Genomic DNA, 13,091 nt, shown 5'->3' on the forward strand with positions numbered 1-13,091 from the left:
TTGGAAGCCCACTTAATCATGGAATATGAAAATAAAAGTAAAAAGGTAAAAGACAAAATTTCAAATATCAGAAGGGAGTAGAGAGCTGCAGTAGTTTCTTAACTATTCTATCTGATCAGATATACTACTCTCAAACAATTGATGCTTAGTAAGTATTTGTCAGATGAATAAATGAGCTTCTGGGACCAATGAATCCATGAAATTCCATGCTAAATGCTGGGTCTTTCTTAAAGCTTAAAGCAGCCCACATGCTTAGCCTGCATATTTATCTGAACCCCTCTTTCACTTAATACTCAATATGACTCTGGTAAATAAATCTAAAAGATGACTTCGCCATAGCAATCTCTCAACAAGCATTAACTTAGTTAATAAGTTAATATGAGTATTCACTGCTGTGGCCCTGAGAATGACCACTTTCTTGGCTTATTGGAGGAGTTTGAACAAGGAAAAGCACACATATTATATATTCTTTCACAGATTTCAAAACCTCAGCTACACCTGGTTGACCATCCTGTAATCGGCAATAAATCCTCCTATATCTCTGAGATAGGTAAACTGCAAACTTTTGTTTTTCTCCTTTAGTTTTGTCATCTTAACACCTGAAATATACAGGAGTAAATGTAAAGATTCTTGGAACTATTTTCCTTTTATGGTGTCTTACTCTAGACTTTGTGGAGTCAAACAGAACTGAGAATAAACCCTAGATCTAATACTTTGAGTCCTGGGATTTTTACTAATCACATAACTTTTCCAAACCTCAATATCGTTCTCTATAAAATGATAAAAATATTTGTATTATTGGGATGTTAAATGTAAATTATGTGATATAAGTAAAACACTTGGCAAAGTTCATGGAATATAGTAGTGCTCAAAAATATCAGTTTCCTCCATGCTCTTTGTTCTCTTCAGACTGATTGAATGAGAAACATTCATATTATGAAGCAGAGCCTGCAATTTGCTTTACCCAAATTCACCAGTGTAAATGTTAAACTCATACAAAAATATTAGTTAAGATCCTGAGTCCTGTAACCAAATCCAGGCGGCCCTATACTTCTGCAGAGCACTTCTCTCAGTGTCTTCTCCCAATACCCCTATGAGCAGGCATTATTTATAGATGAAGAACTGAGCTAGTGAGGGGAACTAAGTTCACTGATTCCAGAACTATCTCTGAAATCTTTCCTCAAAGCCCTAATGCTCAGCCAAAATAGCTTTGTGATTTTTTTTCCTGCTGAAAGCAAGAACCAAAAATCTAGTAACATAGGAGGGAAATTAGTATCTCAACAGGTGTATTCTGAAATGTAGAGCCAGTCTGCATAACAAGTGTGATAAAAGAGGCTTTTGGCACCTCTAAACTCTCCGTAGCCCAACCTCCAAGGTCATCTGGAACACGCTGCCTTCTTTGAAGCCTTCTTACCAGATCCCTCTGTTTTACATAATACTCTGGAGATGCCCTGGCTTTAGGACATGACAAGAGACATTTAGGGAAGGAGGGGAAAAGGAAGGGAGTAGAGAGCAGGTAGCAGCTAGAGGGAAAGTAGGGTTGAAATGGAAGTTTTTAATTAAGACCTAAAAGACTTAGGAAAAGCTGTATACTTCTGCCTTTAACAGCCTAAAAGATTCACTAGATAGGGAGCCTATACCAGAAGGACAGCTATTACCAAAGACACCTGTTTATATCACAAAGACTTATCTGCATGTCATGGCAAATATTTGTTTACCAATCATTTGCTCTTTTCATCTTTCTGTGAATTGTCTTCCTCCTTTGAAACCCCAGAACCTTAGCTTATAATAGCATATAAGCCCCCAACTGCCTAACTGCCTTTATGTTGTTGCTTATGCTTTTTGTGGGGCTCCGGTATATATAAAATTAAATTTGTTTTTTTTTCCTGTTGATCTGTGTTATGCCAATTTAATTATTAGGCCAGCTAAAGAACCTAGAAGGTAAGACAAAGAAATTTTTCTTTTTCAACAACACCCACATGCCACTAGTTTCGTACATTGAACACATACCCACATGCCTTCTTTTCCCCCGAACAAGTTGGATAGCTCTCAGAGAGTGACACTCTGACATAAACAGTTTCAGCCTGTCATCTTCTACAAGTCTTTCTTTGCCTACTTGAACACAATGCCATTCTCATGCTAAGGAAAATTAGAAATGATTACCTAATACTCAATTATCAAAAAAAAAGCTTTCCTTTAACTTTTGCAATGCATTCAACAATTATTTGTTGAATGAATGAGTATAATACTTTTTCTGCAGTACTATTTCCCAAATAACTGACTGGGTCACACAATCAGTAATATAACAATAGATTAACATGGCTGAGATTCTAACACCTTTTCAATTCGAATTAGGTACAGAGAGACTTCTAATCTATAAGATGTTTATGATTTGTCAAGAGACCAGCTAACAAAAACAAATCAGCTTTTAATATACTTTACAAGTGGGAACTCACACATTCCTGATAATCTTCCAGTTCTAAAACCAGAGAATTAATAGTAATTTCTATCTTGCTATCTTTTAATTTTTGTAAGTCTCCTATTTTATTTCAATTACTTTAGATTTTCTTTTATGTAAGTCAATATTTACTACTTATTTTATATCTCACTTTTCAGTGAACTTTTAATAGAATGTTAATTATTTTTCTGGTTAAAAACCAAAATCTATTATCTTACCCATCCATAAGCAGTACTTCGTTCATGCTCCTGAGTGACATCAGCTACATAGGCAAATATCACAGAGAATGTGACCGAGAAGACTCCAGACACAGAAATCATTGCAAAATACCACCTAAAAAAAAATCACTTCAATTACCCAGAAGAGAGGTAGTGTATATACATCTTTATAAACAGAGCAAAAGATAACATGTAGATTATAAACCAAAAAATATATTTTAAAAATATGCATGCATAAAATATAAAGAACAACTAATAAAAGTATGATCAAGATAGAGATAAAGAAGCAGAAACACTAATTTTGTCAGTTTAAAACGTGTCAGTATAAGTAGTTTCAATAAGTAAAGTTAGTTTTTAAGGATGCCAAAACAAGAGAAATAAAAACTCTAAATTTCCTAGCTTTAGTTGAGAAAGAGACAGCATAAAAGAAATAACTTTACAAGAGCTACACAAAAGATAACAAAAATATTAATGTAATTAAGTCCAAAGTTTTTATCATATGCATAGATGCCTTAAAAAAACTGATTAGACCACTAGCAAACAGAATGTCACAGAACGAAAATGAGGATTTATCCTAGATATAATAAGGTTTCAATATTAGAAAAATATATTAATGTAATTCATTATAATAACAAATCTAAGGAGAAAAATAATCAAATGATCTCCATTTTGCAAAAAGTCATCTTTTATTAATTTGATATCAAATGTTCATTTAAAAAAGAACATTTCTGGATAAAATAGAATGACTATTTTTCAATCTACAAGCTGGTATAAAAACTAGACTATTGCCCTGGCTGGTGTAGCTCAGTGGATTGAGCGCGGACCTGCAAACCACACGATCGCGGTTCGATTCCCAGTCAGGGCACATGCTTGGGGTGCAGGCCAGTTCCCAGCAGGGGACTCACGAGGGGCAACCATACATTGATATTTCTCTCCTTCTCTCCTTCCCTTCCTCTCTAAAGATAAATAAATGAAATCTTTAAAAAAAAACTAGCTTAACACTTAATGATAAAACTTTACAATACTTCCTTAATTATGAGAAAGATTAGTCCCCACTCATCACTTTCTTTTAACATTATTCATTAGTCAATAAGAGTAGCAAAAGCAGCACCATGAAAAATGTAAGGGAATAAGTAAATAATTTAAAAATCTAAAAATAAAAAAATTAATGTATTCGGAGGACACTAAAAAAAATTAAAGCCCTAATTCATTGGAAAAACATGTTATGTTCTCTTGGAAATCCTTCTGCCTGATTTCAGGAGCTGTAACCCCACTGACAGGTGAGAAGGCCCCATGGCTAGGGGACCTTGGGACTATACGCCACTAAGGAGACAAAACTTATCCTCCCAGCAGGGGCACAGCCTCTGCCCCCTTTACGTTACCCTGCTTGTCCCCTGGAGGATGGCTGGATAGTCAGAGATGGATAAGATTCCTCAAGGGAGGAACAGCCTAAGACAGGCACAGTTACAAAGAGACCATCAGGGAAGGACTTAGGGGACTATAGAAAAGGGGTGATGGACCGTTGTAACAGGGTGCAGCCAAAAGAGGGCCCCAAATAGGGATTTGGAATGGGGTCCAGAACTCAAGGTGTCCAGGAAATATTAGAGAGATATAGAGGATGTCCTCACCCCTCCCCATCCCCCTCAACCACAGGTGTGAGTTGGGGGAAGGGACACATGGAGCAGGGCCATTGAGAGCTGTTTTGTACAGCAACAGCTTTGCAGCTAACCTCTGGCATGGTCATTTAACATATCTATAACCTTTAACTGGTTTCATAGATATGTTAAATAGCTGGGGCCATGCTTTGAGCCAGGGAGAACCGAGTGACTTCCACCCAAGACACAGCTGGGAGGCAGCTCCCCCTGGTTACAGCACCTGCGTGAGAGCTTGGAGATGATTGGCTCCACGCCATGGGACCATGCCTGCCCAGACTCACTATGGCAGCCCAGTAAAACTGGAAGGATATGGGAGTGCTGGCAAGTGTAGCTGATTGTGGCAGGAGTCGGAAATGGAGCTGCAGAGGAGGATGGGCATGGGGTTTTAAACCCAGATGTGGCAGCCATTGAGAAGAGAAAACCACGTGGCTTTGGCCAGAGCCACAGCCCTGTGAGGAAGAATTACCATGCAGCTTTGGTGGAGAACCGCCACTCAGCTTTGGCAGAGTGGCGACCACCCCGCCCCCCACAGCTTTGCCAGGGAGAACCACGCAGCTTGATCCTGGCCAGCAACACAGCTGATAGTGTCGGGAGCCTGAATCTACTTCTTCTCCTGAGATACAGTACCCTAAATTAGGGCAGAGGGAGAAGGAAGGACGGTGTGTGTCTGTGGATATCCAGAAGGACTTTGATATTTTAATGAAGACATTAGGTCACTACTTTAAATCTATATAGCTTTAAATAAACATTTTCTTTCCTTTTCACAAATCTCTGGCATTAAGAGACGTCTTTCCTCTGGCGGTAGACAATGTGAACCTAGTGGAGAGTCCTTTCGGTAATAGTATATCGCACTTGGCCCTTTTCTGTAACACCCTCCCCTCCGCCCAGCTTTGTTATAGCCCGAGTCCTTCTCATTCTATCTGTAAGGTCTCCTAATCTCTCTGCAGGCCACACCCTCCAACTGATTAAAGCCTCAAACAATGTCAGAGGTGGGGGTAGGTCTGTGCTGGAAAGGGCAGGACCCTGGCTCAATTAGGCCTAAGAAAGAATGCATAAAATTCTGTGAAACGTGCTTTGTTAAGAATGTCCTCAAATTAAATGTTACGGGTCCAAGCACAAAATGAGTTTGTTTTCCAAAGTTTTATGGCCCTTTGGAGTCACTCTATCTGACCCTGACTCAGAATAAGCCCTTACAGTTCTTTGAATGTGATCTATTCCTTGAGCATTACTGCCAGACAATGATTGATGAGCTTAACAAATACATCCCACATTTCTATGCAAACTAAGCCCAATAAAAAAGCCCGTTGAGAAAGAGGCTTAATAACTTTCTCCTTTGAGAGACTGGTTAGCCTTTCCTCTGCAAGATCATGTCTTGATAGATTTATTCTCATCCGAGGTGACTGGGGAGCTTTGCTGGATGGAGTACCCCCACAATGTTCTTAAACAGAAAGAATCAATATCAAAAAGTACTTAAAACAATTTTTCATCTGGTAAAAAATAAAATGATCCATATGAGTACCCAACAAATTTACAATGTGACAAATGTTGACATTAAAAAAATTCCTATCAAATAATCAAATGATGGTATTTTCACATAAGTCATAAAAAGAAAATCTATTAATTGCATTAAAAACAAAACAGAAAACCTTCCCTTCTAAGGTGTGGTGCTTCACATTGCTGAGTTTAGTAACAGGAATTTTGGCTATAATACCAACTGCTAGACTCTTTTTTTAAAGATTTTTTAAAAAATTTATTTATCTTTAGAGGGGAAGGGAAGGAGAGAGGGAGAGAAATATCAATGTACGGTTGCTCTTGTGAGTCCCCTGCTGGGAACTGGCCTGCAACCCAGGCATGAGCCCTGACTGGGAATCAAACCGTGACCGTGTGGTTCGCGGGCCCGCGCTCAATCCACTGAGCTACACCAGCCAGGGCCCAACCGCTAGACTCTTACAGAAACAACTAAGTTAGAGCTCTAGTGCAAATTCCAACTCATCTTGGTAACTAAATAGACTTGTTTACATGCTAAGTACTCTCTTCCTATTCATCGCAAAAAATGAGATAAAATTAAAATTCATATTATTGCCCTGGCTGGGTAGCTCAGTTAGTTAGAGCACTGTCTCAAAACACCAAAGTTGTGGGTTTGATCTCTGGTCAGGGCACATACAAGAATCAACAAATGAATGCATAAATAAGTGGAACAACATGCTGATGTTTCTCTCTCTCTAAAAACCAATAAATATAAAATTTTAAAAATTGCCTACTATGATTTAGAATAGGTTACTACTGGTCTCATCACATTACACACAAAAGTGATCCCTGCCTATTGACATAAGCTATGTCATATCAGTGCTCTAGACCAATAAGCTGACAAAAACAATACATTTGCAAAGTCAACTGAGCCACAGCATTGAGTACAAAGATCCTCAGCTCCTTCCTGAGACCCGGTGCTGTGACTCATCTCATGGCAATTATAGCTTTTATTTCTATTTCTTCCCTTCAGATTTAATTCTGTAATCTCTTCACTTCCCCATTTATAACACTGGTAGCATGGTAACTGAAAAAAACTGGCTTTCCCTATTACCAAAGAGATCATATGAAAACACATATACAACTGCTTTGAAATGGTTAAGAAGTGTTCTTGCTGATGTACTATTCATATGTGACCCAAGCAGTCATGATGATGAAAGGCTGAGTCACTCACCAAGGGCTGATCCTCATCAATGGAATCGGGAAGCAAGTAAAGAAGACAGTGCCCAGGAGAAAGGGCTTCCTCCCCCAAACATCAGACAAAGCACCTATGAGCGGTGCACTCAGAAAAGAGAGCAGGCCCTGGAGAAGAAAACAGAAGCAATGGTCAGATTTATGATGCAATATTCCAATTACTTGTAACTTGCATTTTCTAGATTTTTATTTATTTACTTATTTTTAGAGAGGGGAAGGGAGGAAGAAAGAGAGGGAAAGAAACGTCAATGTGTGGTTGCCTCTCACATGGCCCCCACTGGGCACCTGGCCTGCAACTTAGGCATGTGCCCCGACTGGGAATCAAACCTGTGACCCTTTGGTTCACAGGACTGCGCTCAATCCACTGAGCTATAGCAGCCAAGCATAACTTGCATTTTCTAAATAAATTTTTAAATGCTATAGTTCATTTTGTTGGTCCCAAAGCAGAATAACTTCAAACATTAAATACAAACTGCCATTTAAAACGATATCTGATAAAATTCCTAAACATGCTGTTAGAAAAAGAAGAAAGAAGAGCTTGTTTTCTAGGAGAAACTGGAAAAGAGAAGTGATATGAAATATATATATACCCATAGTTAGCCCTCAAGATAAACATACACCAAATATATATGGAAGGAAGCCAGAATTTTTTTAATAAAGTTTTTAAAAAGATTTTATTTATTTTTAGAGAGAGGGGAAGGGAGGGAGAAAGAGAGGGAGAGAAACATCGATGTGCGGTTGCCTCTTACACACCCCCAACTGGGGACCTGACCTACAACCCAGGCATGCGCCCTGTCTGGGAATTGAACCAGTGGCCCTTTGATTCGTAGGCTGACACTCAATTCACTGAGCTACACCGGCCAGGGCAGAAGCCAGAATCTTAATTCATTTTAATAAATATGTACACCATACCTATTCTATAAAAAGCTGTGGATTAACTGGTACAATAATACACCCATATGAATATACACTTTCTACTCTCAAACCACTTGTAAACTAATAGGGATAAACAGAACAAGCATGCGTATATCAAATGTCCATAGGAGAAGTCAAAGTTCTATCTTCCTGCTGAATTTAGGAAGGAAATAATAAAACTTAACAGAGTTGAGGGTAAGGGGAAACAAGAGATGAGAACACGACATATACACAAAGGAAGAAACTCATGTTGACTATTTGTCAGTTACTCTTTTGGCTGCCTATTTTCATATTAATTTCCTGTTTGACCTCTGGATCCTCTGAGGTGACCACAGGCCTGACCCTCAGGCCCTGCTGGTACCACAGTCCTCTCTTCATGTGCTCTGTCTGCACAATACAAACGGATTTCCAATCTCTGTCTTCTGAGCTCCATGCTTGTAGTCAAATGGACACTTAAGATACATACTGTCCCCTTTATAACAGTCCCCCCTATATATCCCAAGACCCTCAATGGCTGCCTGAAACCACAGAAGCAATGGTCAGATTTATGATGGTCAGTATCAAATCCTGTACATACTACCATATTTTGCAGTGTATAATAAGCACTTTTTTAATTAAAATTTTGAGGGGAAAAATAAGAATGTGCATTATATATGGGTAGTACCAGTTTGTTACAGGTGCATAAAATTTCTTGTACCTTGTATCTGTTCTTGTGTTTTGTAATTATTTGTTACATAAAATTTCATATACTATAATACCTTCAAAAGTAAATGCTAAAATTCCTTTATAACACAAAAAACAAATCTCTAAATGTAAATAAAAAATTGAATTAAAAACTTAAAATGAAAGATATTTTTCCTGAAAGGTTAGGCCAAAAACATAAGTGCACATTATACATGGCAAAATACATTTTTTCCAATATGTACATAACCTTGATACAGCTTAATTTATAAATTACTGACAACAATATCAAATAATATCATATACTCTCTCTTTGTCATAATATCTTATTGCACTGTACATACAGTATAGATATTGTGGACAAAGGGATGTTCACGTGCTAGGTGAAATTGTGCACGATTTCATCACTGTACTCAGAATGGTGTGTAATTTAAAACGTATGAATTGCTTACTCTTGAGTTTTTCATTTAATATTTTGACTACAGTTGACCACAGGTAACTGAAACTGAGGAAAGAAACTACAGCAGATGATGTTTCTTATAAAACAGTCAGTCAGAGCATGCCATGGGCATCTCCCTCCACCGGCCAAGATTCTGGAAGGGGGAGATTCTTATGAGTACGTAGAAAGCTAGAAATTTCAATGAATAGGGCCCTGAGCATTCAAAGAGCTAGCAAGATAAATGGATAGAAAAAAAGCCCTCTCTGCCTTATCCGTGTAAGAACTTAGGGCCTGGGCAGAATGCTGAGATGGCCCTTGACACAGGAGTATCATTCTCCCAGGTGGCACACCACCTGAATAAAACCTCTCTTCTTTTGCATCAGCATCTGCCTCATGAGTTTGGCTTTTGTGGCGACAGGCAGCCAAATGTCCGTTTTTGTCTGGTTATAACAAGACAGGACAACTGTAAACCTGACCAGACACCCACACTTCACACCTTGGCTAGGAGGCCCTCCAAAGCTTCCTTCTCCCTCCCTCCACGCCCCAAGGCTATTGTTTGGATAGTTCTCACTTAACGACCTCTCTACATACTTCCCTTGCTGTAACACACTTCAGCACTGTTTACATGAATTAAAATAAAACCATCTTTCAGGTTGGAAGATGACGATGGAGTAGAATGGAGCAGATTCCACCTCCCCCTACACACAGGAAAAAAACCTGGTTGATCTACAGAGGAACAGAGCAAACAGCCAACAGTACCCCAGCATTTATGAAAATAAGAGACCAGAAATTGTAGCAGACACTGAAAAACCAGAAGGTAAAGATAGTGCTTTAGGGCAATAAGGTCCCGGGGATTAGCCAAGGAGACGCAGCTGTAGCCTCAGGCCCAAAGCCCAGTGCTCCGCGCCCAGTGCTGGGTCTACTACAGACTCTTTAGGAGCTGCGGGCCTCCCAGAGAGTCCTTGGGAGAGAGCCGAGTCAACTGCTCCTGCCCTCCCTGGCCAAGTGGGGTTTGAGCAGCACTAGGAGAGACCTTGTTGCTTGAAGTCACAAAGAGGGGAATAAGGACAAAGGCAAACACACAAGTGCTCTGATGACCCAAGGAGTCTGTGGGAGCCTGTTTAGGAGAGTTGAGAGCCCTCCAGTGATGCACACTGACCCTAATAGTCACCAGTCTGGCTGGAGAAGTGGGATGTACTGAGCGGTAGGCTTGAGTAGAAGGAATTTCTCAAAAAGTAAAACTATTTGGGGGATTCTCCTGCAACAGACGCACGACTTACTCCCACCCAGTCGGGCAGCAATACCCAGGTTGCATGAGTCCCTACATTTCCCCACAGCACTGGTAAGGGATCACGCACAAGCCCGTGGGACCCAGGCAGCCTGGCCAGCATGCTCACCCACCCGCACCCAAGGCCATAGCGATGACTCCCGGGGAAAGAGTGCTCTAAAGAACAATTGGATCCCCAACTTGGGGCGCTGGGGAGAGGTGCCACACTAGCTATGGGGAGAGTGCTTGCAAGACCAGCTGAGTACATAAGAAAGTCCACACCAATCACCCCTCAGCCTGCTGCAGCCACCAAGACCAGAAAACTGGTTTGGCCAGTTTAAAATCAACAAGAGATTTTTTTTTTAAGTAATCTATTTTCTTAATTTTTATTATTGTTTATCATTCAATACCTTTTCCTCTCTTTCCCTCTTTCTTGTTTTATTCCCCCTTACTTTCTTTCCAATTCTATCTCTTCCTCCCCTCTCCTGCCTTTTTTCCCCCAATACCCACAAGTGAGAAAAAAAAATTTGCAACTGTAAAGGAACCAGAGTTAAATCCAAAAAAAGGGCATCCCAGCAGTTGAGACAAATGTCACTTTGCTATTGCAGAGAAACTACAAGCTACTGCATATTTGCATCATTATAATTTTTTTCATTATTCTTACATCTTTTAAGAGTATTTTCCTATTCCTCTTCTTTCTGTACAGTCTTCTAAGCTTGGCTGGTTATATTGTATCACTTGACCGATTTTCCCGTTCTCTCTTCCACAGTGTATTGCAAATTTACTATCCTTCACATCACTTGTGTTCCTTTAGCACACTACACAGAGTTCTATATCCCCTATTTATGTTATCCAGATCACATAGATTCTGCCATACAATTGTTGCTCTAATATTATTGTAAATAATAGTTGTTCTATACAATTGTTGATACTTCACACCACCCCTCCTGGATCTTAGCCCACTTCAGTTTCCTGAAATCTATTACTGTAGTGGTTAACTCTATTCTCTCACACACTACACCTATTTACTATCCTTTACTGTACATATGGAAGAATCATCTTCAACACAACCTGCCCTCATCAGCACAACAAATTACAAGAGGTGGTGGACAGAGTGACAATCAGTTAATCAACTGGTTGGAAGGAGCCACAAAAGAAAGACCCCCCAAACAATGAAAACCCAAAGACAAACACAGAGCCAACTTAAAAGACATCCCAAGACCAGTGAGCCTGGGCAATCAAGGAGACCACACCGCTAAATCTCACAGGTATTCTACCACAGAAGTTCACAGCATAAACCCAGGGAGCCAGAAGAAATCAATTTAAGGTGCTGAAGCTACCAAGAAGAGTCTCCCAAACACTGGGAAGACAAAAAAACAAACAAACAAGCACTCCTCAAATGAAAGGAAAGGAAGAAGCCTCAGAAAGAAGGCTGAATGAAATAGAGGCAAGTCAACTACCAGATACTGAATTCAAAGCACTGGTTATCACGAAGTTCAAAGAGCTCACGATGAGCTACCAGAAACTACAGGGGAACTACAATGAACTCACTGCAAACTATATCAATATGAAAAAGAAAATAAAAGCTATCAACAAGGTCCAAGGAGAAATGTAGAATACAAATTCCAAAAGAAAACTGTACTTGAAAAAAAATAAGTAAAAAGGAATCAAATAATAAATAAATAAGACAGATTTCACACACACACACACACACACACAGAATAAAAATTCTAAAATCAAGAACACAGTGGAAGGAATCAAAAGCAGGATTGATGAAGCAGAAGATTGAATCAGTGAATTGGAGGACAAAGTACAAGAAAACACCCTGAAAGAGCAAGAAAAGGAAAAGAGGCTCAGAAAGAATGAAGAGATATTAAGAGAAATGCAAGACAATATGAAACATAATAATATCTGAATAATAGGGATACCAGAAAGAGAAGAAGAAGAGCAAGGGATAGAAAACCTATTTGAAAAAGTAATGAAGGAAAACTTTCCTAATTTGATAAGAGAAAAAGTGACAGAAAACCAGAAAACACAGAGTCCCAATCAAGAAGAACTCAAAGAGACCCACTTCAAGACCCATCATCATTAAAATGGCAAAATTCCAAGAGAAAGAGAGAATCTTAAAGGCAGCAAAAAAGAAACAGGAAGTAACATGCAAGGAACCCCAATCAGGTTAGCTGCTGACTTCTCAATGGAAACGCTCCAAGCAAGAAAAGAATGGTAAGAAATATTCCCAGTAATGACAAGCAAAGGCCTGCAACCAAGGCTACTTTACCCATCAAGGCTCTCAATCAAGATAAAAGGCCAAATAAGGAGTTTCCAAGACAAAAGAAGTCTGAAAGAATTCACCTCCATCAAAAAAGCTATGCAAGAGATGCTAAAAGGACTGCTTTAAGGAAGGTAAAGAGAAACAGAGAGAACACAGGTACAAAAATGGCAATGAAGAAGTACCTGTCAATAATAACTTTAAACATAAATGGAATAAATGCTCCAGTCAAAAGACATAGAATAGCTGAATGGATGAGAAAACATGATTCACATATATGCTGCCTACAAGAGACCCACCTCAGGAAAAAAAAGACCTACACAGACTAAAAGTGAAGGGCTGGAAACAAATTTTCCAAGCAAACAGATAGGAAAAGAAAGCTGAGGCAGCAATCCTCATATCAGACGAAAAAGACTTCAAAAAAAGGACCATAAAAAGAGACTTAGAAGGTCACTTCATAATACTCAA

The 13,091-nt window shown here is 39.3% G+C and overlaps 1 protein-coding gene across 1 annotated transcript in view; it reads right to left on the minus strand.

Moving 5' to 3' along the window:
- The window catches only part of SLC71A2 (solute carrier family 71 member 2), a 141,089-nt gene that overhangs the window by 39,063 nt on the left and 88,935 nt on the right, over window positions 1-13,091 (minus strand). The window contains exons 4-5 of the mRNA XM_037037108.1: window positions 7,033-7,160; window positions 2,677-2,791 (exon numbers count right to left, since the gene is read on the minus strand). Of these exons, the coding sequence (XP_036893003.1) occupies window positions 2,677-2,791; window positions 7,033-7,160 (243 nt within the window). The remainder of the gene's footprint in view (window positions 1-2,676; window positions 2,792-7,032; window positions 7,161-13,091) is intronic.

Source organism: Sturnira hondurensis, unplaced genomic scaffold, assembly GCF_014824575.4.
Source record: "Sturnira hondurensis isolate 20B ecotype Veracruz unplaced genomic scaffold, ASM1482457v3 Scaffold0022910, whole genome shotgun sequence".
NCBI classification, from domain to species: domain Eukaryota; kingdom Metazoa; phylum Chordata; class Mammalia; order Chiroptera; family Phyllostomidae; genus Sturnira; species Sturnira hondurensis.